Consider the following 27,999-nt stretch of genomic DNA (forward strand, 5'->3'; position numbering starts at 1 on the left):
GTTACAGAGAGGACGGAGCTCACGAGCCAGAGCCAATCAGAAGGGGACGGGGGCTGTCACTTTGGAAATGCTTCCTACGTTAGAAACATTAAAAATGTCTTTAAAACATTTGTTTTAATGCTACAAGTATTTTCTCATAGTACAGAACTGATTTATTTAAAAAAAAAAACATGTAGGATATTGCTATGAACTGCTGCTTTAATAGAACTATTCTGAATCCCACGGAGTGAAAATTGGTTCAGGTTTATGGGAAGAAGAGACGCTGCATTTAAAAGGAGCAATCCAAGACCGTGATTGTTTTTTTCAAATGTCATTTTTCTTTCTTAGCATTGAAGCAACGGGTCTCCGAAGCCGAACCCGGCTACTTTCAGCTCCGTGGAACCTGTGCTTTTGGAGATATTTACCTTCGAAGTAGGCGCTGGCAGCCGCTCCGGCTGAACAAGCAGGGCCTTTAAAGTTTAAAGCTCCTGCGTCACATGGCAAGCCGCAGCGATGATGTCACGGCTTCTTATTGGCCCGCAGGATGCAAAAACTTTCAACAGCGGACAGATTGTGAATCCTGGCAGCCGAGGAGAGCGGCTACCGACACCTAATATGGGGGTCTCTCTGGAAGCAGGGTGTCTCCCTTGCTTCAATGCTATATATAAAAAGAAAATAGGTGCCGCTTTAAGAGACTTGGCAAGTCTGGGCAAATCTTACCTGCCTATAGTTCAGGCCACCAAGTATAGACGGACGGCTTTTCAAGGCATGGTGTCGGCTTTCTTCTATGAAACATGCTGCCAGTGTCATACGGATACATTACACCAGTTATAATTACAGCTAATTTATGCGGCTTGCAGTATATCCGTTATCCCATCCCAGCTACAAATGGAAATATGTTTATACGGCTTTTAGCTTATTTATATTTACCTTCAGCTCGTAGTTTTCATTTACACCCAAATTACTTGGTTTTAGATCCTGCAACAAAGCAAACGCAACATCCCTCAGGTGCTGAAAACTGCACTAGTACGGACATGTTATTTTTTCCAGGTCATCTGCGAATGTGGTTGAATACACATTAATGGCAGCTAATGAAGCCATCACTAGGAATGAATAAGGGAGCTCTATTCATTGTTTCATTCAGCAAGGAGACATCTATGTCTATTTACATATATTTGCCATTTATTTCTCTGTAGAGCAGGGCTGGCCAACTCCAGTCCTCAAGGGCCACCAACAGGTCAGGTTTTCAGGATATCCCGGCTTCAGCCCAGATGGCTCAGTCGAAGAGCCACCTGTGCTGAAGCAGGGATATCCTGAACACTTGACCTGTTGGTAGCGCCAGATGTAAGCAGTGGATTGCCACTGAAGTGTTAATCTGGGGATGAAGTTATTAGCGTTTTCTTCATTCCTCCACTAAGTAGCATTGATTATACTGATACACACAGGTGTGATATAGACAATTATACATAGATAGCATCATCATAGCAGGTTAGAAGTAAAGTTTTTTTTTTCTAACACGAGTATTTCATAGCATGCCATAATTAAATGAATGGTTTAGCAGATACGTACCCTGTGCACAATTCCAGCAGAATGAATATACTGCAAAAACAAACAAACAAAAAAGTACACATATACTGGTTAAATATCCGTATAACACCTGCAGTGCAACAAGAGCATGGGGTTGTAATACATTATAGACCAGGGATGTTAAACTCCAGTACTCCCCAACCCCCCCCCCCCCCCAACAGGTCAGGTTTTCAGGATGTCCCTGCTTCAGCACAGGTGGTGCAGTCTTTGACTGAGCCTCTGATTAAACCACCTGTGCTGGATATCCTGAAAACCTGACCTGTTGGGGAGCAGGGGCGTGAGGAATGAGGAGTGGAGTTGAGCACCTCTGGTCAAGACTCTCTAATTCCAGGCTCATCTAGCACTGAAGTGGTTCATATAGAAATAAATACACAAACCTATTGGTCAGCATGTAAAAACGGCTATCTTGTGGCTACATGGTATAATGTATGTACAGGCAGTCCTCGTTTTACAACGCTTCGCTTTACAACGAATGGCTTATCCAACGCTATGCAATGCATACCTATATTCATTTTTACAACGCCAAAATGGCTTATCCAACGCTCTTACGATGCTTTGCAACGTTGTGTATGTGTGTATATATATACACATTCACATAAACAACGTTGCAAAGCGTCGTAAGAGCGTATATATATAATATAATACTATATAATATTATATTATATAATATATTATTTATTATGTTATATTATATATATAATACAGTATATACACTATATAATTTATGTGTGTGCTGCATATTATTGCCTGCATAAAATATTTGGTGTATTTTAGTGTTAAAAATGCCTTCAGGAACGGAACCTTTCATTTAAACAGTGTTCCTATGGGAAAACGTGTTTCGCTTTACAACGTTTCGCTTTACAAGGCCATTTTGAGTAACGCATTGCGTCGGATAACCGAGGACTGCCTGTATACCTTTGTTTCTATAGCTGTACTTCATCCTTTACAAGAGAGACAATATAGTACAGGGAATTATAGTATAATAAGGGCAACCAATAAGATCAGACAATAGGAAAGGAAATCCCTGCCCCGGAGAGCTTACAATCTAAGTATAATTAATTCACTTTAACATAGATTGAATTTTACTTTCCAAAAGGAAAGTTTATAGTTTAAAAGCATTTGAGGATTTTTTTTCCAGTATTTGCTATAGGTGCAATTCTCTTATCAGCTGCAGAATTGGACAGCATTGTGCTGCAGGGAGATTAGTGATCGCACACACCTGTCCTTGGGATCAGATAAGCCACGCAGCGCTGTTTGTGTCTGCATTCCACTTCCATTTCCTGTAGAATGCGACCCGGAGTTCCAACATTCCAAACAATCTCAGGTCATTTATCCAGTGGGTGCTATTTGTAGGCATGTTCTAGCAGGACACGGATTCTTACTCCCCCATCAAAAATAAGACTGAGGAATGTGTTTAAGGGTTAGGACAAGGACAGCTTAGGTCTTATAAACGGAATTGGTTATTAATAATAATAATATAAAAGTGTGTGTATGCATGTGTGTGTGTGTGTATATATATATATATATTTATTTATTTACACATGGCTGTCCATATAAGTTTTACAAAGCCAATAAGGCCATACAGCAACAAGCTTACAATCTAATTTCTGTATCTGTGGCATAGGGAAACAAAGGGAATGATCCAAAGCTTAAAGGAGCGGGCATTGAGATTTGAATTAGAGGGAAAATTGGAGCAAAGTACTTTGTTACATTGTACATCAGGGGTAGCCAATGCCAGTCCTCAAGGGTTACCAACAGGTCAGGTTTTCAAGATATCTCTGCAGTCTTCGCCTGAGCCACCTGTGCTGAAGCAGGGATATCCTGAAAACCTGACCTGTTGGTGGCCCTTGAGTACTGGAATCGGCCAGCCCTGCTGTACATTGACACAAACTCACACAAGATGAGAATACCTCTTTCCGCTCCAGTTCCCTGCCCCCTCCCTGAGATTGCCTAGATATACAGAAGATGAAACATGGGCCAAAATTGTGAAGACAATAGGTCAAGAGTTTGTGGGAAGCTAAATGAACCCCAAAGTAGCTACATTCTAAAATGCTTAACTCCCCCCCATCACTGCTTTCAATGATGAACATATGTGCTTAACATTCAAGCATGGAAGAGGTTAAAATGCTTATCAGGATGCTTGTTATTACTAAATTGCGATTTAAATATTCTCGGTGACTACCCAGGGACCTCGGGAACTGCGTATTTTCTTATGACCAGAATGGCCATTGCCTGGGATCTGGTTGCTGTCCTAGTTGGATAAGAGAGAATATTTATTTGTCTTGAAATGCTGATAAGATGGGAGCAGAAGGCAAAAGAAACTTGTGACATTTCTAAGCCAAATTGTCGGGTCACTGGGGAGTCACAATGAGTTACATATGATATCATCCTTTCCCCCCCTAATTTTGAATATTTTTCTAACACACTGCTGGCTTCTGCTTTCCCCTGACAAGAACTAAAATGTACTTTTTTCCCACAGGAAAAAAAAATGGTTGTAAATTAACTTTATGACCAGATGTAGATGACTGAAAATACACATTTCCGACTCAAAATAGAAAATCGACTCTGAAAAGCTCAACCCATGCAATGGATGACTCTACAAGGGGTTGGATTTTAATTGCTACAGAAAAGACGAAGACCCCCATGGGTACAATTCAACTTCTTCCACAAGTCTTCATTCCCCCCCATTGTCATGTCACACCGTGGTTAAACTGCAGGCAAGTATTCAAGATAATGACCTACAATGAGCACACCAAGGATGATGTCAATGGCTGGCAGAGTTTATGAGGCCATTGATGCTGGGGTTGACTAAGGCTACGGCCCCACCTTAGGCACTGCGTGCACCAGTTTCAGCTGCGATCTGAGGTCTAGGGATCGCGACTTGGCAAGAAGAGGATGTGCCGGGAACGTGGCCATGACATCACGTGGCTGTTTCGACCTCAATGGCTGAACCGGTGACGTGGCCATTGCTCGGCCGCGGCAGCAAAAGGCAAATGCCTTGTCTTTTGGAAAGGTGGTCGCGCCACCGTGCTTTGCACGTGCGCACACAGACACGCCGACTGGGGCCTGCCCCATAGAGGGCTGTACTTTGTGTGCGCCGCGCTCGCTGCAGCGGCCAGTGGGGACAAAGCCTAAGACACTCTACTATTGACTGGGAAACTCTCCATCTCCAAGTCTTGGACGTAGGCCATTTGAAGAGCGCATTCCAGTATAACTAAACCAGAAAAAACTCGAATTCATTTACTATGCTCCCAAAAGGCGAAATTCATACACACGAGGAAATGTTCTGATGTCGATTTACATATATACTTTACTGAAATAGTTTTTGGCCAAGATTTTAGCATAGGGTAGATTAGTGGGGTTTGTGACTGATGCAGGCATGTCATCACACTCACGTGGCGTGTACACTCAAGCTTGGCACATAGAGTCAATGCAAAAATACTACCAAAAATAAAGACAACCAATAAGGAGAACCGAGGAGAAGAATGACATTACACAGCCTATATAATCTCACCTGGAGACCTCGCAGGATCTGGTAAAGAAAGTAAACGATGGTACTGTGGTTTAGTTTCTGCATTTTCAGGATCCGACTCAAGTCCAGGGGGATAAATGGCATAACCAGGTAACTAGAAGCAAGTTAAACTGTTAGAATCAAGACGCAGAGAAAAAGGGCAGTTACTGGACATCCACCCAGTTCCCAACATTGTGATAGTCATTTCTGCTGCATTTTGTGGCTATGTATGTATGTCTTTATTTCTATAGCGGGCACAGCCGTACTTAGCATTTTACAAGAGAGACAGTACAGGAAATTATAGTACAATAAGTGCAACAAATAAGATCAGTCAATAGGAAAGGAAATCCCTGCCCCGGAGAGCTTACAATCTAAGTGGTATGTTGGGAAACTTACAGAGACAGCAGGTGAGGGAATAAGTGCAGTAGACGGCAGTCGTTGGTAGGAGTGTCTGTGGATGTGGGACAGCGGCCACAGTCCAGGCTCATGAAATGCTTCATGTAAGATGCAAGTTTTAAGGTTAGTCTTAAATGTGGGGAGATAAGGTTCTTGGCATATACTGAGTGTGAGGAAGTTCTACAGTTAAGGGCCAGTGAGGGGAAAAGATTTAAAGCGAGAGAGAGAGAGAGCTGGGGAGGTGTGAATGATCCAATATGAGCGGAGTAGAATGAGTTTGATACAGAGACAAAGGGATGAAAATTAAGGTAACAACTCCTCCTATTGATTATATGGGGGTCACTCACGCATTACCGGTTATTGTAACATATTTAACAGTGACCGCTATTATGATATAGCTCAACTGCCCGGAGGACTTGTGGTTGTAATGCACCGCTGGTCCTCCAGGCAGCTGAGCTAAATTATAATAACCTTACAACTGGCTCATTTGGCAATTAAGAGGCCAATGACCCATAATGAGCACCATTTAACAAATTGTTCCTGGTGCAAAAAACAGAACCAGAATTATATTTTAAAAAATCACAATACTCCTGGATAAATCTGGTCCTGTTTATTTTATTTTTTGCACCAGTTCGCTCTACAAAACATTCTTAATGATGTTCTCAGCGGTGCGCAAAATGGGGAGGCGCGTCCCCCAGGGGGAGCGCAAGACTTTATTGGGGGGGGGGGGGGGTGCGGCGATTACAGAGGCCCCGCGCTGAGAGCACGAGGCCTCTGTAAATTTACTTACCGGCTTTAGTCCACGCGTCTCCATGGCAACGCCGTGTCAAATGACGCCCGTTATCATGGAGATATGAAGTCAAATGATGCCGCGGGTCACGTGACATCACATGACCCCGCAGCGTCATTTGACGCTTCATTGGAGGTAAGGGGGGTGGGGCGTAACCGAGTAGGAGAGCAGGCGGGGGTGGGGGGGGGGGCAGCGCAGGAAGTTTGTGCACCCCTGTTCTATTCCATGGTGTAAATTCACACCGCGTTCCATCATCTCTCTGTGTTTCACTCTCGTTCACAACACACGCTCCGCAAATGTAGTGATTCTCTACTTACAAGTTCTGGAAGGTTTCCATGGACTCCTCCGGGGTGAAGACATTCATGAGGGAAATAATCTGGGGAAGGGAAAGCGAGTGTGAGGGAGGGCAGGACTGCCATGAAAGTGAGTGTGAGGGAGGGCAGGACTGCCATTAATGTGAGTGTGAGGGAGGGCAGGACTGCCATTAATGTGAGTGTGAGGGAGGGCAGGACTGCCATGAAAGTGAGTGTGAGGGAGGCCAGGACTGCCATTAATGTGAGTGTGAGGGAGGGCAGGACTGCTATTAAAGTGAGTGTGAGGGAGGGCAGGACTGCTATTAAAGTGAGCGTGAGGGAGGGCAGGACTGCCACGAAAGTGAGTGTGAGGGAGGGCAGGAGTGCCATTAATGTGAGTGTGAGGGAGGGCAGGACTGCCATTAATGTGAGTGTGAGGGAGGGCAGGACTGCCATTAAAGTGAGTGTGAGGGAGGGCAGAACTGCCATAAAAGTGAATGTGAAGGAGGGCAGGACTGCCATTAAAGTGAGTGTGAGGGAGAGCAGGACTGCCATTAAAGTGAGTGTGAGGGAGGGCAGGACTGCCATTAAAGTGAGTGTGAGGGAGGGCAGGACTGCCATTAATGTGAGTTTGAGGGAGGGCAGGACTGCCATTAATGTGAGTGTGAGGGAGGGCAGGAATGCCATTAATGTGAGTGTGAGGGAGGGCAGGACTGCCATTAATGTGAGTGTGAGGGAGGGCAGGACTGCCATGAAAGTGAGTGTGAGGGAGGGCAGGACTGGCATTAATGTGAGTGTGAGGGAGGGCAGGACTGCCATTAATGTGAGTGTGAGGGAGGGCAGGACTGCCATGAAAGTGAGGGCGAGAATTTGAGACCTGCAAGTTTTGGAAAGTCACTTTTTGGGCTATGTTGTAAAGCAATTTTGACACAAAAAGCATCTTTTTTTTAACTTGCATCTGTTTATATCAGGCGTGGCCAACTGCAGTCCTCAAGGGCCACCAACAGGTCAGGTTTTCTGGCTATCCCTGCTTCAGCACAGGTGGCTCAATCAGTGGCTCAGTCCAGTTTGTATTTTATACAGCAAATAAAAATAAAGCACATTCGCATCTCAGACAGGTCTGCAGCCCTGCCTTTCCCCATTATCTCTTAGCACACAGGGCTTCCACTGCAGCCAGGGATTCTGGGTAATGACATGCAAATGAGCACACAGTGCCACCTTTTGCTTCACGTCCATTTTAACATGGACCCCTATAAGCGTATGCCTGCCGCATTACACAGCGTTTGCAGAACAGCCTGGGTTACAGAAGTGCAGAGCCAGTAAACCTACTCACAGACAGTTGTTTCGACCTTTTGGGTCTCATCAGGGTGAGGCTGGTTATACTTGCCTTGCAAGGTGAAGCTGGTATGTGGCAGCAGGCAGACACAAAGTAAGGGGTATATATTTTATTTAGAAATGCAGCAATGATAAAAAAGCGGAATGCACAGAGATTATTTAATAAACACATTTTTAACTTGTGTTGTGTTGGAATCACACAATGACACAATGACACAGAGCCAAGCAGGCAGAAGGCCCTGTAGGCCAGGGGTGCTCAACCCCAGTCCTCAAGCCCCCCAAACAGGTCAGGTTTTCAGGATATCCCAGCTTCTACACAGGAGGCTCAATCAGAGGCTCAGCCAAAGACTGAGCCTCCTGTGCTGAATCAGGGAAATACTGAAAACCTGTCCTGTTTGGGGTGCTTGCGGACTGGAGTTGAACAGTCCTGCTATTGGGCATGCAAGGCGACAGAGTTGCTTGGGGTAAGGGTGATTCCGTCACAGTGAGAAGATCTGCGCGGTAAAGCACACGCCCAGTGGTTGATAACCAGGACTTACATTTTCATGGTTCATGTGCTTGAGCAGACGCAGCTCTCGGTAAGCTCTCTTGGCGTGAACCAGGGACTGAAATGGACGGATCAGCTTCTTTATGGCCACGCGCTCCCCTGTCAGGAGGTCTCTGGCGGAGCTGAACAAAGGGAAAACACAAAAGGAGGTCAGAGAGAAGCTTTGGAACGCAAACCCAGATCACCGCAGCCTTGAAATCCCTGCAGCGTTCTTTCTGCAGATAAGAGTTTGCCTCCGCCTATCCTCTAATGCTGTGTTGGGAAACTGGTGGGCTGACTCCACTAGGGAAACCCAGAGAGGACAAGGTGAGAGGAGGAGGACAAGGTGAGAGGAGGAGGACAAGGTGAGAGGAGGAGGACAAGGTGAGAGGAGGAGGAGGACAAGTTGAGAGGAGGAGGGGGACAAGGTGAGAGGAGGAGGACAAGGTGAGAGGAGGAGGACAAGGTGAGAGGAGGAGGACAAGGTGGGAGTGGGAGGAGGAGGAAGAGGAGGAGGACAAGGTGAGAGGAGGAGGAGGAGGACAAGGTGAGAGGACGAGGACGATTGTGATCGGCTTTGAACTGTCGGACAATCATAGGTACAACAATCTCATATAAATGAGAAAAAGAGAGACGGGCCAACAAATATAATCAAAAACCGGTAATCAGTGCACTAAAATAGGAGGTTGAGTATAAAATAATCCGAAGTGGGGGATACCGAGAAGAGCACCCCGCCTGACGCCCACTGGGAGGCGAACGCTGAGATCATCCCAGCGGACTCTGCCCGGATACGGGAGCGCACCAGCGCCCGGAACGTGCTTCCTGGTCTTATAAATGGCTATCTTGGCAATGCCAGGAGCAGGTTGATGAGGAGATCCCTGGGCTTCTTGTCCCAGGACACTGGGCGGGAGGAGGAGACCCAACGGTTTCCCTGCATCGATAGCTAACTAATGCTATACAGATGCAGCGCTACGGTGGGTCGCGCGGCTGCGAGATTGTGCTGGTCAACCGCGTGCAAAGCCTTGACAGTCTGTGGCGCTCCACGTAGCAGTCGGTAATGGCCCATCGGGATTAACACAGCGGGGGTCCCTGCGTCTCAATGGGACTGTGTTAATCCCGATGGGACATTAAGTCTCCTTACTGGGACTCCGGGAGCACAGATGAAGAAACCATGGTCCGCAGCGGATTAAGGGGTGGCAGCGCGACCGACCATAATGCTGCATCTGTATATTCCCCAAAGTGTTTTACATGGATTTGGGGTGTGGGGGGGGGGGGTGTGTGTGGAGGGGGGATACCCATATATTGGTCATTTGACGTTGCACACCAAAGTTGCTTTTTTTGGATCCCAGCTCAAAAGGATTAACAGCCCCCATTGTAATGAAATGATCATCCATTGTAGGTCAAACGTTATCTTTTGTACTTTAAAGCATCAATCCCACTGAATGGATGATCCCCCGGGCAGATCTCCGGTACCGCTGACCCGCAGACCTCCCGGCTCCCGCTATACCGACACCCTGCACAAATATTTGCCTGCTAGTCAGGGCTCGCTGAATACAAAGCTGCAACATCGGGCGAGGACATCGAGGTCTTCTGCTGGCGACCCCCCGTGGTGATATTTGGATTTTCTTTTGTTCAGAAACAACCCCCCCAAAAATTAAATCCCTATTTAATGGGACCCATCGGGTCACGGATCCGGTCCTTCAAATGATATCTTTGTAAATGGCTTTGCAGGAGCTTCACGAGTTTAGCCTCACGCAGTGCCGTTACTATTTAATGGCGCCTGAACTACCGGTCGCCATTGATGCATGAAGCTCACATCTTGGGTATTCCGTGTGCTAGGTCATTTCACGTTCTATTCCTGAGCCACGCTATTTCCCGGCCTATTACTGAGCACATGAATAAGCTCAGACACCTTATCGGCATCACACCCCGATTCACAGAGTGTTACTTTCATGCTACAATGAGTACTCATTACTTCTCAGCTCATTAGTTTTACTCATAATAATTTCCGACCGTATTTATCTCTGTAAATACATTATTTGCCAGCTGCTTGCTTTTGTTAATTAGAAAACCGAGCTAGGAAAACAGAGCTGGCTTCTTAACCCCTCTCGCTGACAGAGCAATTCATCGCCAAGCAGCGGAAAGGGTTAAGAATACAGATCTTCTTGGTAACATATAACTCAGGGTTGGCCAACTCCAGTCCTCAAGAGCCACCAACAGGTCAGGTTTTCAGGATATCCCTGCTTCAGCACAGGTGGTTCAATCTGTGAACCAGCCACTTGTCCTGAAGCAGGGACTGACTGAGCCACCTACGCTGAAGCAGGGATATCCTGAACACCTGAGCTGTTGGTGGCCCTTGAACACTGGAATTGGCCACCTGTGATATAACAATATACCAAGTACAGCGATTCCAGGAGTTCCTCGATCTGGGCTGATGCCAAAACAGGGAACAAAAAAGTCGCAATGCAGAATCCATTTATAAAAGGAGTGAGTTTTTTTTGGTTTTTGTATTTTCTTTTAGGTGGGGTGCAGGGGGTCTCCAGAGCTGAACCTCATTATTTGTAGCTCTGTTTCCTGAGGTGCTTATCCAAAAGGCACCATCCCGGGTTGGCTAAACAATGTGCCCAGGGCGGGAGCCAATGGGACGCCATTTTTAGCCCACATGCCATAGGAAATGTAAGACCCAACAAGAAGCACAGGCAGCACCCATGGAGGTGTCTCGGGAAGCAGAGGGTCCCAAGTGCTGACATCACCATGGTTCAGCTCAGAGACGCCCTGCTTCATACCTATTGTAAAAATAAATGTTTGGAATGCTGCTTCAGCACATAACAAAAAATATACAGAAAATAGTTTTAAGATTTAGACATCCACCAAATAATGGGGGTTTTAATTAACCCATTTACTGCCAGATGGGCTGGAGCAGGGGTGCTCATAGTATGCAGCTCATAGGAATGCTGCAGACACAGAACTGAGCTTAGAATATATGGTTTTGGTGCCGGAGGTACTGGGAGATAAAGTGACGTCCCCAAGGTCACAAGGAGCTGACACCAGGAGTTGAACCAGGTTCCTCCTGCTTCAAACGCAGTATCGTTGTTATCAGTCTTTACTCACTGAGCCGCTCCTTCAGTGGAATTTATAAACAGTCCCTATTGAAATAAATAGTATTTTTGCTTCCTTTGCCAAGGCTCGTACTGTTTTTCTGCACTAGTAGCAGCCACAAGCTTCCTGAATCTGTAACCCGCAAAGAGACAGCAGTAATGAGGAGTTACGTCCTTTCACATTGTGTGTATATATAATAAATAAAGCAAGTTGCTAATTGTAACTTACCATACTGTTCCATATGCCCCGGAACCCACAGGCATCAGGTCTTTGTAACATACAGGGACTTCCCATTTGGTTTTCTGAATGTCCTGCCTGTAGAAGCCTTTCCTTGGTTCAGTGTCCATGGTGTTTTGGGTCTGAGCGGAGTATTGAGTGAGTACTATCTCCAGGTGGAATTCCTCCCACTCCAGGTATGTGAAGGAAAGAGGCGGACTTCTCCTGTGTACCTCGCAGGTCACACACATACTGCAGGTCTGGCCAAGGAATGCCTGACTGTAACTTACCAACAAGGAAGTAAAGATAGCAGACGTGATAATACAATGGCACGTCAGGACTGGACGGCATACCTGGTAATTGGTCAGTGTTAGAAAGATGAAGTTGCTGTTGCTCTTTGGAATGCATTTGTAGCTATTAGAAATGAAAACACAGAAACGTTAAAGCAGCAATACTACATGTGGCAATGTGTAACTCTACAGCAATGGTTTCCAACCTTGTTTTGGTTAAGGAACCCTAAGTAAAATTCTGAGGTACCCCCGACCCTCTCTAATAGCGCGTCTGAGATCAGATGCATTGTAAAGAACCCCAACCCTCTCTAATAGCGCGTCTGAGATGAGATGCATTTTAAGGAACCCCAACCCTCTCTAATAGCGCGTCTGAGATCAGATGCATTTTAAGGAACCCCAACCCTCTCTAATAGCACGTCTGAGATCAGATGCATTTTAAGGAACCCCAACACTCTCTAATAGCACGTCTGAGATCAGATGCATTGTAAGGAACCCCAACCCTCTCTAATAGCGCGTCTGAGATCAGATGCATTGTAAGGAACCCCAACCCTCTCTAATAGCGCGTCTGAGATCAGATGCCCGGGGAACCCAAGGGTTCCTAGGAACCCTGGTTGAAAAACACTGCTCTACATTGTAACAAATAGAGCAAAAGAGTCCCGAATCAGTGCTGCAGAGCCCGGGTGGCAAATAAATCCACTTGAGGCAAGTATACGTAAGACGTGGATATGAGAAATCTGGTGGAGAATAATATTACAATCACCACCATTAGTTGGAAACCACTGTAATAAAGCAATAGGTACCTCCGATGCAGGGGTGTGGGGTTTTAGGAGGTGTATGGAGAAGCAGCATCCAACCCAGCCGTAAGGATCGGGTGGAACGGATCCCTTCACCTCCAAGTGAACCACACACCCGGTAGCAAATAAGTAGTGCATACAAACACTTAGTATCCAGTTCTGAACATTGCGGTAATAGGCATGTAGCCACTGAGGTGTGTGCTCACTGCTAGGTGGTGAAAGACTCTGGGAGCGCGCTTCCTGCTGGAATGGTCATAGTAGTCGTAAAGGAAACCACCAGGGTGAAAAAAGCAGTGCACTGCAAAAACGGGCTAAGCACAGGGTATGATAAAAAGAGATTTATTGAACTCGTGGCATATGGAAAATAATACGGGGCAGGTAAACTGACGCGTTTCGTGCTATGCAGCACTTTGTCAAAGAGTGTGGTACCGTCTAATTTGGTAAGGACATCTTTCGTGTGTCTTACATAGGAAGGTAGTTACTACAAATTGTCTCTGTACTTCATCTATATAATTGATTTTCTTTTCAGTTAGATTGCCATTTCCGGAGAGTATGCGGCTTTCCGGTGGTTTGGTGTATATTTGGGATACTGTAGAATGTTGCAATGGCGTTGGTAGAGCTCCATCACATATGGGCCCCTGTCGGGCGTGGCACTATTCACCCTTTGTCTGTGATACGTCCCTAGCTCGGGCACTACCTACCACCTTGTGGCAGTCTGGAGTGGGGCCAGCTATGGACCCTCCGATGGGGCTGATCTAATGATGCCTCAGAACTACTGCCTGTTTAGTACCCTGTGGGCATAGGCTGTCTCTCTATTAATGGTGAAGGGAGCCATCTTGTTGGGACGCTAACTAACCAGGGTACTGTCCCTTACTATAAAACATTAAAAGGGAATTTTACTCTATGGTTATGAACATATTTACACTATTCACAGTGAGATTCCTATACTCCTGTTACTCCTGGGATTTAGGTTCCAGAGCTCTGCTCTCTCTCTATATATCTATATCTGTGATGTCACTGTCTCCAGGCAGAAGTGGATGGGGCTTAACTTCAGCACCCCAATAATGGGAAAGGGGCATAACTGTTTGTGGACCCACAAAGCTAACCCCTCAAAGGTGCAATCCCTGCAATATCCTAAATGCGTGGTTAAAAAAAAATAAAAAAATCAGTTCTGTAGTATTAAAGGATGGAAGCGTTCCCGTTTCTTGTTTCCTGTCAGACCAACATGTGGAATCTCCTAGCAGATTTGAAGAGGAGATTTTCATGTCACAGGCAGAGGGACAGTTATACATATTACTTTATATTAATTATAATATATAGTAATTTTTTTATATGCTATATGGTTGAGGGTTTTTAGTCACCTTTTCACCCACCATAACCTAAATAATGTGTGGTGAAAACCTACCCAAGTGTCTTAAATTGCAAAATCCAGTACAACCAACCTCACACTGATAAGACCCACAAAATCAAAACAGTCTGTGAGTGGGTTTACTGGCTTTGCATCTCATCCCAGGCTATGTTTAAAAGCTGTGTTTAAAACAGCGAGCATTGGCTTAAGGGTTCCATATAATACTGGATTTAAGACAAACAGGTGGCCCGGTGTGCTCATTTGCATGTCATTTCTCAGAATCCTCTGCTGCAGTGGAAGCACTGTATGCTAGGTGATAATGGTGAAAAGCAGGGTTGCAGGCCTGCCTAACACATGTGAATGTGCTCACAAGTGATATTTTACCACGGTGGTCTTGTTTGTGCTGTACCATCTGAATACAGGTTTTTTTGTTGCCATTTATCCTTCAGTGCTGTCCTTTGTCTTCCCTTGCAAGGGATGCGAGCGCTCTCTCTCTCTCTGTGTCACTCTCTCTCTCTCTCTCTCTCTCTCTCTCTCTCTCTCTCGGAAGAAGGGATTTTGGCAGACTTGTTATTGGAATATAATTAGAAAATGATGCATAACCCACACAAAATGTATCTTCTTGAAACCACATCAAAAGAAGAAATACATGTATTGTACTCGGAATGGGGACACTAAATGGCACTTGCAGCCATGTGTTAATCACAGTTTGGTGACATAAACCCTATTCAATATGCTGTGAATCCATCTTCCATCAGCTCCAATCAAATAAACATACGGTATAGGTCATGTTGCCATTCCAATAACTTCCACTAGAGAGCAGCAAAACATTTCTCTTCAACATGAGTTCCCTTCTACCTACTAAAAAATGTATCTGGCAATATAAACAAAATCAATTCCCAGTCTTTATAAACTTTGTTTGTGGGTTTTCTTTATTTTTTTTATTTTTTTTTGTAAATAAAAGTTAATCCATTAGGATCATGATATGTTTACAGAACACAAGGATTAGATAAAATCAGACAGAAACGGGCAGAGCCTGCCCATGGGATTGAGGAATAGTCACATTAGGACAAGCCTCATGGGATGTAGTGATATCGTTGCAGTGTCCTGCAAGCAGAGAAGGGGCAGAAGGTTAAGTCAGAAGCCAGATCAAATACTATCCAATAAACTCAGCAACGAGGCCAACTTCCGTAACATTCTGATACGGAGAGCGAGGGTTATATTGGAGGATTATATTAAAGGATGTGGGGAAGAATGGAAGACAGCAGGCAAACCGCAAGAGGGGACAGGGCGGGCGTCAAAGAACTAATACAGCTGCTCCAGAATTCACAGTACAAAGCACAGGCCTGGATCAGAGTGAGGCTTATTAGGGTCATTTATAACGGTTGCATATACTTTTCATGACTGTTGCTTCACACAGCTCGGTGATCATGTCAAGCATGAGACCTTCAATACTGTATCCATAATATTCTCGTTACCCCCCATTGCCAGTCCATTGAAACGACTATAGCTGTGTAAGGACCGGTGAAGCGTGGAAGAAGAGGTTGATTTGTATTGCAAATACATGGTGGTATGGAATGTAACTGAAACAAACAAATATATATATGTGAAAAATAGGGAATTGTGACTTGACATAGCATTGTAAAATGGAGTCAGTTTTGCCTTTTAACACTTCCATACATTCACCCAAACCTCCAGCACTTGAGGAATCAAATATTTGAGAACCGTGTCCCCCGCCTTTCCTTCAGCTATTAATGCCACCCTTCTTAAGAAAATATAGGTAGAAAGCAAATTGGATTCACATGTTACTAAATAATAAACCATTGTGTGATTCCCAAAGCTGCAATAACCCGGACACACCCTGCTGGTTCACTTACACACTTGATAGACGGACAACATCTTTGGTTCATTAGATAATTAGTAAATGTCCTGCCCTTGGTATGGACAGAAACACTCCGTATAAATAACATTTGAGGTGCATCAAATGAAAGGTGTAGTATTTTATGCCTGAGCTTGCCAGGGCTCTTTAACTGCAGCGTGCTCTCTGCTTCCCAATGCTTACCTGTTTCTATGGGCAAGAGAAATGCTAGAGGGTTGGCTCAGTGGTGATGTAATTACCTGTCACTGCAGTGGGTGAAGCCATCTTTAATAATCCCGGTGTCAACGCCTTGTGACCTTGGGCAAATCACTTTATCTCCCTGTGCCTCAGGCACCAAAATCATAGATTGTAAACTGATCTGGGCAGGGACTCACTGTGCTTGGAAAATGTTATGCTTAGTGCTGTGTACGCTGTCAGTAACATAATAAACATATATCTAATAGAATTTAGTTGGATAAACACCAAGCTCCTGAAAGTGGTCTACAGTAGGTGCACTTGAAACTAACCAAAGTGTGAACTTTATTACATTTCACACACACACATCTGTGTGTGCGCGTGTGCGTGTGTGTGATGTGTATATATATATATATATATATATATATATATATATATATATATATATATATATATATATATATATATATATATATATATATATATATATATATATATACATGTAGAGGTATCAGTACCGTGTTAGCCGAGCTTCAATAATCAAAAAATAAATAGATGATACCGTTCTGTGGCTAACGAAATGCTTTTATTTGTGCGAGCTTTCGCGATACACTGATCTCTTCTTCTGATTGTAACATCGCCGGAAGAAGAGATCAGTGTATCTCGAAAGCTCGCACAAATAAAAGCATTTCGTTAGCCACAGAACGGTATCATCTATTTCTTTTTTGCTTATATATATATATATATTGCTCTATGTGTTAAAAGTGGGAGGTCCAGGAAAGCACTGGGTTCAGAATGGAATTAATAAGTTAGCGGTATGGGGGTTGTTGCCTTAAATGGGAATCTTAGACAGTGAAACTCTCTCACTCCCCAATGAGATGTTGGCCGTAGAACTCCCGTTGAGCCATAAAAGACATCACCAAAGGCCATATTTACAAAACAGTGATAAGTCTTAGGTCGCCTTATTACCTATTCCACTGGAGAAGCCAAACTGGGCCTTACGACTTTGCTCTATTTAGTAAACATGGCCCAATGTCCCTTGATGCATAGATGGTTGGGGTTCCGTGCTTAACATGCGTCACTTGTCGCAAACAGATACATAGCCCTTGGGCTGTAATAAAAGTATTGTAGGCTGCTCCAGGCTCCAAAGGGTGAACAATTTTCCAACCGGCAGGGAAGCAGTGATTGTCCAGTGATGCTCGGCGACCTTGCTGCCCTTCTGTTAGCGGAGCAGAAGGACCGGACAGGAGGTGGCGTTGAGCTTCACTAGCCAGGTTCATTGGAATTCTAGAACGCTGTCACTTCTCATTACAGCAGAGGAGTGCGTTTTAATGCCCAGAATGTTCACACCATTGGTTTGTCTTCTCACTACATCGATTGCAACAACTCATGTGCGCCGACGTCTGTGTGTGCTTTCCATATTGGTCTATTATTGCAAGCCATAGTTGTAGCAATGCCTCCAGGTTCAGTGCTCCATTTCTCTACCCAGAATCCATTGTCTGCGGTGCTTGCCACTGTGTGCTCACCGGGTACCTGGAACAGACAATACACGGACTATAGATAAGCTGTGATCTATAGTTTGGCCACAAAGAATCAGATAGATGTGTTCCAAAAATAGTTGTATTTCTTACACCCTACATTGCAGCTTCCTTCATATACAGGTTGCAATCATGTTTCTTAGTCCCCTTGGTGCTATTGGAGAATGCAGTGCATTGTATTTTCGGGGGGGGGGTGGAGGATGAGGGGGGGGGGGTGGATTTACAAGATTATGGCTATAAACCAGAGATGAAGGGGAATTAGGGGATCCCACTGAGGCTTGTGGAGCAGAATGTAATTTGGCAGAATAAACCTGACACCCTCATGGAGAAGAGGATAATTATGGAAGAAAAGAATTAACCACTTCCACGCCAGAGGAGACCCAGTTGAAGGCACTTCTAAAACAACTCTTTGCTTTCACCAGCACCTGACAGCAAGGCCATATCTGCTGAAAAGCTGTAATGTAATTTCACGTTTGTTCAGTGCTATTCCTGATTAACGGCTCTTTCCATCAGCCGCCAGAGGGGAAAAGCCCAAGGTTTTTATGCTGCGCGTTTCCAGGGAAACTGGCCAGAACTCTGATCAGCTGAGCTCTGCGCTGTGCCGGAGCTGAGCCCTGCGCTGTGTGCCAGAGCTGAGCCCTGCGCTGTGTGTCCCGGAGCTGAGCCCTGCGCTGTGCTGTACCTGAGCCCTGTGCTGTGCTGGACCTGAGCCCTGCACTGTGTGCCGGAGCTGAGCCCTGCACACAGTGCCGGAGCTGAGCACTCAGTGCCGGAGCTGAGGCCTGCACACAGTGACGGAGCTGAGCCCTGCGCTGTGTGCCGGAGCTGAGCCCTGCACACAGTGCCGGAGCTGAGCCCTGCACACAGTGCCGGAGCTGAGCCCTGCACACAGTGCCGGAGCTGAGCCCTGCACACAGTGCCGGAGCTGAGCCCTGCACACAGTGCCGGAGCTGAGCCCTGCACACAGTGCCGGAGCTGAGCCCTGCACACAGTGCCGGAGCTGAGCCCTGCACACAGTGCCGGAGCTGAGCCCTGCACACAGTGCCGGAGCTGAGCCCTGCACACAGTGCCGGAGCTGAGGCCTGCACAGTGCAGGAGCTGAGACCTGCGCTGTACCTGAGAACTGTGCTGTACCTGAGCCCTGCACTGTGTGTCGGAGCTGAGCCCTGCGCTGTGTGCCAGAACTGAGCCCTGCGCTGTGTGCCGGAGCTGAGCCCTGCGCTGTGTGCCAGAACTGAGCCCTGCGCTGTGTGCCGGAGCTGAGCCCTGCGCTGTGTGCCGGAGCTGAGCCCTGCGCCGTGTGCCGGAGCTGAGCCCTGCGCTGTGTGCCAAAGCTGAGCCCTGCGCTGTGTGCCGGAGCTGAGCCCTGCGCTGTGTGCCGGAGCTGAGCCCTGCGCTGTGTGCCAAAGCTGAGCCGTGCGCCGGAGCTGAGCCCTGCGCTGTGTGCCGGAGCTGAGCCCTGCGCTGTGTGCCAGAACTGAGCCCTGCGCTGTGTGCCGGAGCTGAGCCCTGCGCTGTGTGCCAAAGCTGAGCCCTGCGCTGTGTGCCGGAGCTGAGCCCTGCGCTGTGTGCCAGAACTGAGCCCTGCGCTGTGTGCCGGAGCTGAGCCCTGCGCTGTGTGCCAGAACTGAGCCCTGCGCTGTGTGCCGGAGCTGAGCCCTGCGCTGTGTGCCGGAGCTGAGCCCTGCGCTGTGTGCCAAAGCTGAGCCCTGCGCTGTGTGCCGGAGCTGAGCCGTGCGCCGGAGCTGAGCCGTGCGCCGGAGCTGAGCCCTGAGCCGTGCGCCGGAGCTGAGCCCTGCGCTGTGTGAAGAGAAGAATGTGGTACTTTGTTAACTGTGTAAAAATTGAAGCACAGAAGTGAGAAACTTCCGAATGAGATTGAACTCCAGGCGAAACTTGCTCTCTCTTGAGCCATGAAAAAAAGTCACAGCTTAGTCAGTGTTCGCACCTGATTTGCCATTAAAGCATTCATTTCCTGTGCTTTGCAAATTCTTTGCAATATGCTCATTTGTGAAATTCTCTAAAACCGCTAGATTCGCTTACTGTGGGCGCTATATATGGGGCACAGACCGCGTTCGCTCGCTGTCTGATGATATTTTTTCGCTACGAGCTTACTGATTTTTGCACCATTATCAGCCTTTGGAGGCGCGGTGAAACGTTTCGCAGGGAATTGAATTTAAGGCGAAACCACGCTTAAAATGTAGCGAATGTATTTAGAGTGTTTTCACATGTCGAGTTTAAAGGCGCAGCCCCACGCAGCGACATATATTGAAATTGCCACAAAGTAAAAGCACTCTGTGACTTAACGCCTTATCTGCATGCAATTATAACAGCAGCAATTAAAAAGGTGCACCGATTTAAGGCTACGTTCTAAATAGAGATATGCGAAACGCGATCGCTCTGTCACCGGTGACGGGACGGAACGGGGAGTCCTCCTCCTCTGTTCCTCTTCCTGTTAGGCAAGTAGATTATGACGTATCTATGACGCCATGCGGGCCCCCGGGACCCCATGATGAAGTCGTTACTTTCCTGCGGCACCCAAAGGGTTATTAACCCAGTATCCCCCTTCACCTGCAGTGCATTAAGCTGCTTAACCAGCAGTGAAGGAGTTAATGCTCGCCGGGTCTAGCGCAGCGGCACCATAAACCCGGGTGTATGGTGCGCAGAGGAACGGGCTTATTTTTGGAAGATGATTTAGCCGGCGAATCATTCTGGAGGAGTTTATACGCCTAATAATCTCCTAGTCACTCCCACCACAGAGCTGCCCCTGCAACGGGCCCTGTACGCGCTCGGCAGAAGTCTCTCTGCCTTTGGAACGGTGTCTCTCGCCTTGCTGTTGTTATGGGTTACAATTGTTCTTATTCTCCGCTGGCTGTCCGTGTGTATTCTTCTGCTGGTTCAATGCCTCTGAGGGAAGGGGTCCCCGCGAGGTCCCACATCTTTTCCCACGCACATTATTAGCTCCCCGGCATTGATGCTTATTCCAGCATGATGTATTCTGCAGAGAGATAATTGTTTCGCTCCTAATTAAGGAAAACAAAAATGACGCCCGGGTTACTGGGAACAACCAAACGCTGGACTTTGCAGCGCCGCGAGGCGTTGCAGGCCGCTCTTGCAGCCAAAGGGTTAAAAGAAGAAAGCGTTCGCTTTTGGCGGTGCCGTCGCGGCTGGAACCCGCGCTGCCGGCTTTGCGGTTCATTTCTAGTCGCACCTTTTGGGGGGGGGAAAAGTTACACACGTGTAGACGTGTGAAAATATTTCTTTCCATGTTTCATATTAACCCACGCATTCCCAGCTAGCTCAAACTCCTACACCCACCACATCATGAATATATATTTATGTCACAAAAGAGTGCTGCTGAGCGTGGCAAATGTATACAACAAAAGACAGGGGAGCCCAATGCTACATCCAATTGACAAAACATATATGGTAATAAGTATAAAGTTTAAATACTTCAATAATAATAATAATTACTTGGTTATTTAGTTAAACCCTTTGGCCAAAGCGTTGTAAGCCTGCATACCAAACGTCAAGGTATAAACAAAAATGAAGGTCCTACACTACACTGTGAACCCTTCCCTTTACTCTTTTCCCTTCCCTTTATCAATTGGATGTAGCATTGGACACCCCTGTCTTTTGTTGTATACATGTTTCATATTAGCTGTGGGTCTTATTGTTTGTGGTAGGATGGCGTAAGCTCCTTTTCCTGTGGCAAAGTGTCACTCCCTTTGTTTTTTTTGCTTTCTACTCATTGGGATGTAATTAGAATGTTATCGTTAGTCTAACAGCTGATGCTTGGATACAAAAAGAGGTTCATGAAATAGTGTTCTTATGTTTAAGTGGGACTGGCCCTTAAAGCTGCCGCTTAAAGCTGCAGTTCAAGCAATATCCTACATGTGGAAAGTAGGAGAAAGATCTCCAATACCGTGCTCAGCTATATGGTATTCCTTAGAAAGATATAAATCATGTATCATGAAAAAGGACAAAGTGGAAAAGGCTGTCTTCTCAAATATAGGTGCCGTGTGTTCCATATAATTAACCCCTTCCTCTAGCGGGCGGGACCTGAATCTACTGGTAAAATCAGTGAAAAATATCTGATTACCTAAGAACAGTTTGTAGTCCCCCTAGGAAGTATATGGGTACAGGGAACGTAACCCCCAGAGCGCAGGTGAGCGGACTGGGGTACTCACGGTTGGAAGGTATCAGCAGTTCCTTAGGCGTGCATCACGCTGGTAATGGACGAGTAGAGAAATCCTGCAGGAGGTAAGTGGAGCACAGCGAAGCAAATGCAGGGGCTATACACCAGAGTAAGTAAAAATCCTTTATTGCATGATCAACATCATGTTAGTGGACAAGTAAAATCTCTTACGCGTTTCAGGCTTCTGCCCTTTATCAAAGAGAACTGAGAACTATCCTACATGTGTGTGTTTTTTTTTAAAAATAAATCAGTTCTGTACTATGAGAAAATACGTGGAGCAATTTAAAAAAAAAAACTTTTTTTAAAGACTTGGTTAATGTATTATACTTTAACAAGCATTTTTTGTTTCTATAGCAACCATTTACAAAGTCACATCCCCTTCCTCTTCTGAAACAGGCTCTGGCACACCCCTTTTGAGCCCTGCCCACCCTCTAGCAGTGCACCAATTCTATCTAGTGTCTGCCTGGTCACATGATCTTCCCCATAGAACTTTGCATCTTGGGTAATCTTTTGCAGCCCTAAAAGTGATATAAAGAACCCAAAGCCGAATCTTCAGCGATTGATTACAGGAGAACGGATCGATCAGCAACTTAGCTAATCACTTGTCAGTGTGTAGATCGTATTCATGCACATAATGAATGCAAAAAAAAATTCAAACGACAGCTTGAACTGCAGCTTTAAAAACATAAATACACAATAAACTACTTGCCTGAAATCTCAGTACCACTGCTTTTTTTTTAACAGTGCTTTGGCCATTGGGATAGCCTGAACATTGCCTGGGCTATGTTATCAGAGATGTCAGCTGAGATTTGGGGGATTCTGAGCAAATAACTATTATATTAATAAAAAAATAATTACATTGAAGGCTAGGAGATTGTAAAAAAAAATCAGTGAGACTCGGAGAATGAGTGAGAGCAGAGAATGAGTGAGACTTGGAAAATGAGTGACAGCAAAGAGTGAGTGAGATTCAGAGAATGAGTGGGAGCAGAGAATGAGTGTGACTCAGAAAATGAGTGAGACTCAGAGAATTAGTGGGAGAAGAGAATGAGTGAGACTTGGAAAATAACTGGGAGCAGAGAATGAGTGAGACTCGGAGAATGAGTGAGACTCAGAGAAAGAGTGGGAGCAGAGAATGAGTGACAGTCAGAGAATGAGTGGGACTCGGAGAATGAGTGAGACACAGGATGAGTGAGACCCAGAGAATGAGTGGGAGAAGAGAATGAGTGAGACAGGTGAGTGAGAAGCTGGGATATCCTTAAAACCTGACCTGTTGTGGGGTCTTGAAGACTGGAGTGGAGAGCCCTGCCCTAAGGAATATTGCATGTTACAGTATTTATATGACACCTGGAAGTCACAAGATAAGTGTACGTACTGTTTTCAGCAGTTCTCTGCTCCTGTGCAGAGAATTACAAGTCCTGGCAGCAAACGAGTTAAACAGTTTTGTGCTGATAAAGCTGTGTGATATGGCAGGCATAGGGATCCATGTTAAAATGAACATGAAGCAAAATGTGAAACACTGTGAGTGCTCATTTGCATATCATTAGGGCTGTTATATACAGCATGCGGCCGTGCGTTCCTATGCGAACGCGCGTGCACGTGCTGCATGCTTTTCCTGTATATAGTGCCGGGAGCTGCAGGTAAGTGTGTATGTGTGTGTGTATGTGTGTGTGTATATGTTGTGTGAGTGAAATTAAGTCTTAAGTAAGATTTTTTTAAATAAAAAAAAAGTTTAATAATTTTTTTATTTTTATTTGTGCAATTATTTACCCCCCCCCCCACACACACACATCCATACAAATACACATCCACGCATACATGCATACATACATACACACATACACACATACACACATCCATACATACACACATCCACGCATACATGCATACATGCATACATACATACACACATACACACATCCATACATACACACATCCACACATACACACACACATCCATACAAACACACATCCATACAAACACACATCCACGCATACATACATACACACATACACACATACACACACACACACATCCATACAAATACACATCCACGCATACATGCATACATACACACTTACACACTAATACATACATATATATACACACACACACACACACACACACATACAAACACACATCCATACAAACACACATCCACGCATACATGCATACATACATACACACATACACACATCCATCCATACACACACACATCCATCCATACACACACACATCCATACAAACACACATCCATACAAACACATATCCACGCATACATACATACACACATACACACATACACACACACACACATCCATACAAACACATATCCACGCATACATACATACACACATACACACACACACACATCCATACAAATACACATCCACGCATACATGCATACATACACACTTACACACTAATACATACATATATATACACACACACACACATACACACACACACACACATACATTTGAGTGCAGGCAGCGGCGCGAAAAGATGATTTTCTCCATCTTTGCCGCTGTCTGTCGGCTCCCCTCTCCCTGACGTGCGCGCGCGGCCCTTCTATAGAAAGGCTGACTAACGTCAGCCAACTGAAAATCTGCGCGCGCGCACAGCGTAGCACACGCCCGGCACTATAAAACGGGCCTTACCCAGAATCCCTGGCTACAAGCGTAGTATGCTAAGAGATACTGGGGAAAAGCAGAGTTGAGGAACTGTCAGACATGGGAATGTGCATCACAAGTGGTATTTGCTGTAATTAAATAAAAAAAAGTTTGGACATAGAGTAATAAAGCTGATGGAAGGTAGTTATTTTTTGCTAGAAAGAGTGGATGCATGGAACCGCCTCCCAGCTGAGTAAGTAGAGGCAAGAACAGTAAAAGAGTTCAAATGCTTGGGCTATAGTTTACTGAAGTTTTAGAGCACCAAAGTCTTTTTCAACTGGCCCCCAAATGACTTGTTTTGATGGACTTTAGGGCTTTCCTTCTGTATTCAGTGTGCAGAGCACGATTTAGGTAAAGGCCCCCCCCCCAAATGAAAACAATCACAAGTAGTGTACATTGCACATAGTATTATATATATTCATTGGGTTATTGATTCAGGGACACTTCTCTCTCTCATTGGTGTCTTTATTCCCTCAGTCCCCTGCCATGTTCTGTATCTCCCAGGCAGGGTATAACGTACTGTATCACTCAGAGCCCCTTATTTAATCCCTCCTAGGACCAAAGGAAAGTAATTCCAGTGACAAGTTTAAGGCGTCTCATCTGGGTAATTAATACCTTTATTTTACCCAAATCTGACACCTTGTTTAATGTATTATTTAAAATGAGACTTGGGAGAGGTTTGATGTCCTCTGTCTGCTCCGTTGTGTGTGATGTCACTGTGTGATGTCACTGTGTGATGTCACTGTGTAATCGGCAAGTGCTTGTACAGCCAGAGTCCCATCTCCCCACCTCCCCTTATCTTTATTGTGTCTCTGATAAGGAGATGGAGGATAAAGGAATTGCCCCCTAAGTCTCCTAAGCTACCAAGTATACGGACCACTGCGTCAGAGCAAATAGGAACCAAGGAAAATGTCCAGACAAGCCCAGTAACATAGTTATCTGCCAGAGATATATGTGTCATTTGGCTGTTCAACCCTTTCTGGTTCTATATTAACAGACTGGCCAATCCCCTCTTATCAGGAGACTGATACTTCGCTTAGTAAATAAACATGCCACTTGTGGGTACATTTGCATGTCCCAGACAGGTCTGCAACTCTGTCTTTCCCTATTATCGCTCAGCAAACGGTGCTTCCACTGCAGCAAGGGATTCTGGGTAATGACATGCAAATGAGAACACCGTGTCATTCTTGACTTCTTATCCATTTTAACAGGGACCCCTATCAGTTTATGCCTATGGTTTAGGTATATATAATGTCCCTACTTCCTCAAACCACTAGTTCTATAGGATACTGTGACCACTACCCTTTATTTTCACACCCAGAGTATTAACACTTTTTTTTTTTTTTACAAACTTATAATTCCATTTTTATTTGAAAGAAAAGGAGATTTATTTTACAAGGCCTCACCCGTTCCTACTTTAGCAGCATAAAAATTGCTAAAAATATTGTCAAATACAGGCCAACCAGCTCTGCCTTAATGTTTAATAAATGTAGGGTTTTTGTTTAAATCAGACATAGGATCGGCACATTTTGGAAAGCGGAGGACAACGACAGGCGAAGGATAGAGTTGCCACCACTCCAGGTTTGACCCGGAGATAGGGTTGCCAGGCAAGATTCTTCAAATATATTGGACAAAAGTGTGACGCACTCGACACACACACCCCACTCACTTCTCTCCGCTCCATGCTGTTTTCTCCTCTCCTTGGCCCCACCCCCAGGCTTCTGACATCTCCTCCTGATTGGCTGCTGGCTAATGCAGCCAATCAGGATGGAGGAAGCTGCCCAGCCCCCTAGAAACAGCCCTGCTCTCTCCCTGCTCAGGGAGAGCCCGCGGCTCTCCAAGACGGTCAGGTCACTATATCCAGAGAGGTAATACCGGTATGCACATACATGTCCAGTATTACCTCTAATATTTTACTGGACAGAGTGTCCAAATACAGGACAGTCCAGTTCAATACTGGACACCTGGCAACCCTACGGCCGGAGACTACAAGTTTGGGATACTTATCCCCCGGCTACGGGTTGTGATGTAAAATCTCTGGGCGAAGGGCGGCAGACGACTTGGATCGTCGGCGGGAGCGAACTTGAAGCAGGGCGGCAGAGGAGGACGGCCAGGGAGGAGAGCGCCCCAGCAGTCCAACCCGGAAGTCGTCCCTGACTTCTCGGGCGGCATCTCCCCTTGCATGCTCCCGTCAAAATGGCTCCGCAACATCATATTGCGTTGGAATTACAACGGGACAACACGTCACAGAGCCATGCCGCATCTCATTGCCATGACAACAGGACGCCCTGCGGCGCCGTGTTGCCATGACAATGTGACGTCCCATGGCGCTGTGACGTCCTGTTGTGAGAGGATTGGGGGGAGGGAGTGAGAGGATGGGGGGGAGAGTAAGAGGATGGGGGGGGGGTTAGGATAGGAGGGAGGGAAAGAAAGGGAGGAATGAGAGGCTGTGGGAGGAGAAAGGAGGGGAGAGCAAGAATCAGGGTGATTGAGAGGATGGGGGGAGTGAGACGATAGGAGGGAGAGATAAAGAGCAAGAGGGAGGAGTGAGAAGATGGGTATAAAGAGAAAGGGGTGAGAGAATGGGGGAGGGTGGGAGAGAGAGAATTGGGGAGGTGGGGGGAGGGAGAGGAGGGGAGGAGGAGTAAGAGAGAGTATGGGGGAAGGGTGGAATAGAGAGAGAATAGCGGAGGGTGAGAGAGAGAGAGAGAGAGAGAGAGAGAGAGAGAGAGAGAGAGAGAGAGAGAGAGAATGGTGGGGATGTGAGAGAGAGAATGGGGGGAGGGTGGAAGAGAGAGAATGGGGGAGGGTGGGAGAGAATGGGGAAGGGGTGGGATAGAGAATGGGGGAGTGTGGGTGAGAGAGAGAATGGGGGGGGGGGGCGAGTGAGAATGGGGGGGAGGTTGGGAGAGAGAATGGAGGGGGTGGGAGAGAGAATCGTTGGAGGGTGAGAGAGATAATGGGGGTGGGTAGGAGAGAGAATGGGTGGGAGGGTTGGAGAGAGAATGGGGGGAGGGCGGTAGAGAGAATTTGGGGGATGGGTAGGAGAGAATGGGGGGAGGGGTGGGAGAGGGAATGGGGGTAAAACATTGCAAAAAAAGGGGGGGTGGGTGCAAGGCTGAAGGTTCCCGTAGGGCGCAGAATACCTTTGCACCAGCCCTGCTTAGCACACTTTTGTGGATCTGGGCCTTAGACCACTTCCTCAACCTCATACAGTGTTAGACGAATCTGAGGGGATCCCCTTGGTGCCATTGAGCATGGGGTGCGCCATGAGAATAAAGTGCACCAATTATTATTTTTTATTACAAACCTAAAGTTTTAATTTACATTTGAAGTCAAATTGATGAGTTTTAACAAGTGCATTCCCTTTTCCCGG

At 46.1% G+C, this 27,999-nt stretch overlaps 1 protein-coding gene across 1 annotated transcript in view; it reads right to left on the bottom strand.

Annotated features, from left to right (window-relative positions):
- The window catches only part of LOC142468155 (mitogen-activated protein kinase 12-like), a 72,481-nt gene that overhangs the window by 30,405 nt on the left and 14,077 nt on the right, over positions 1 to 27,999 (bottom strand). Inside the window, exons 3-8 of the mRNA XM_075574344.1 lie at positions 11,745 to 12,146; positions 8,431 to 8,560; positions 6,581 to 6,639; positions 5,081 to 5,192; positions 1,549 to 1,578; positions 910 to 957 (exon numbers count right to left, since the gene is read on the bottom strand). Coding sequence (XP_075430459.1) covers positions 910 to 957; positions 1,549 to 1,578; positions 5,081 to 5,192; positions 6,581 to 6,639; positions 8,431 to 8,560; positions 11,745 to 11,983 — 618 coding nt within the window. The 5' untranslated portion in view covers positions 11,984 to 12,146. The remainder of the gene's footprint in view (positions 1 to 909; positions 958 to 1,548; positions 1,579 to 5,080; positions 5,193 to 6,580; positions 6,640 to 8,430; positions 8,561 to 11,744; positions 12,147 to 27,999) is intronic.

This window comes from Ascaphus truei, chromosome 17 (genome assembly GCF_040206685.1).
Source record: "Ascaphus truei isolate aAscTru1 chromosome 17, aAscTru1.hap1, whole genome shotgun sequence".
In the NCBI taxonomy this organism is placed as follows: Eukaryota; Metazoa; Chordata; class Amphibia; order Anura; family Ascaphidae; genus Ascaphus; species Ascaphus truei.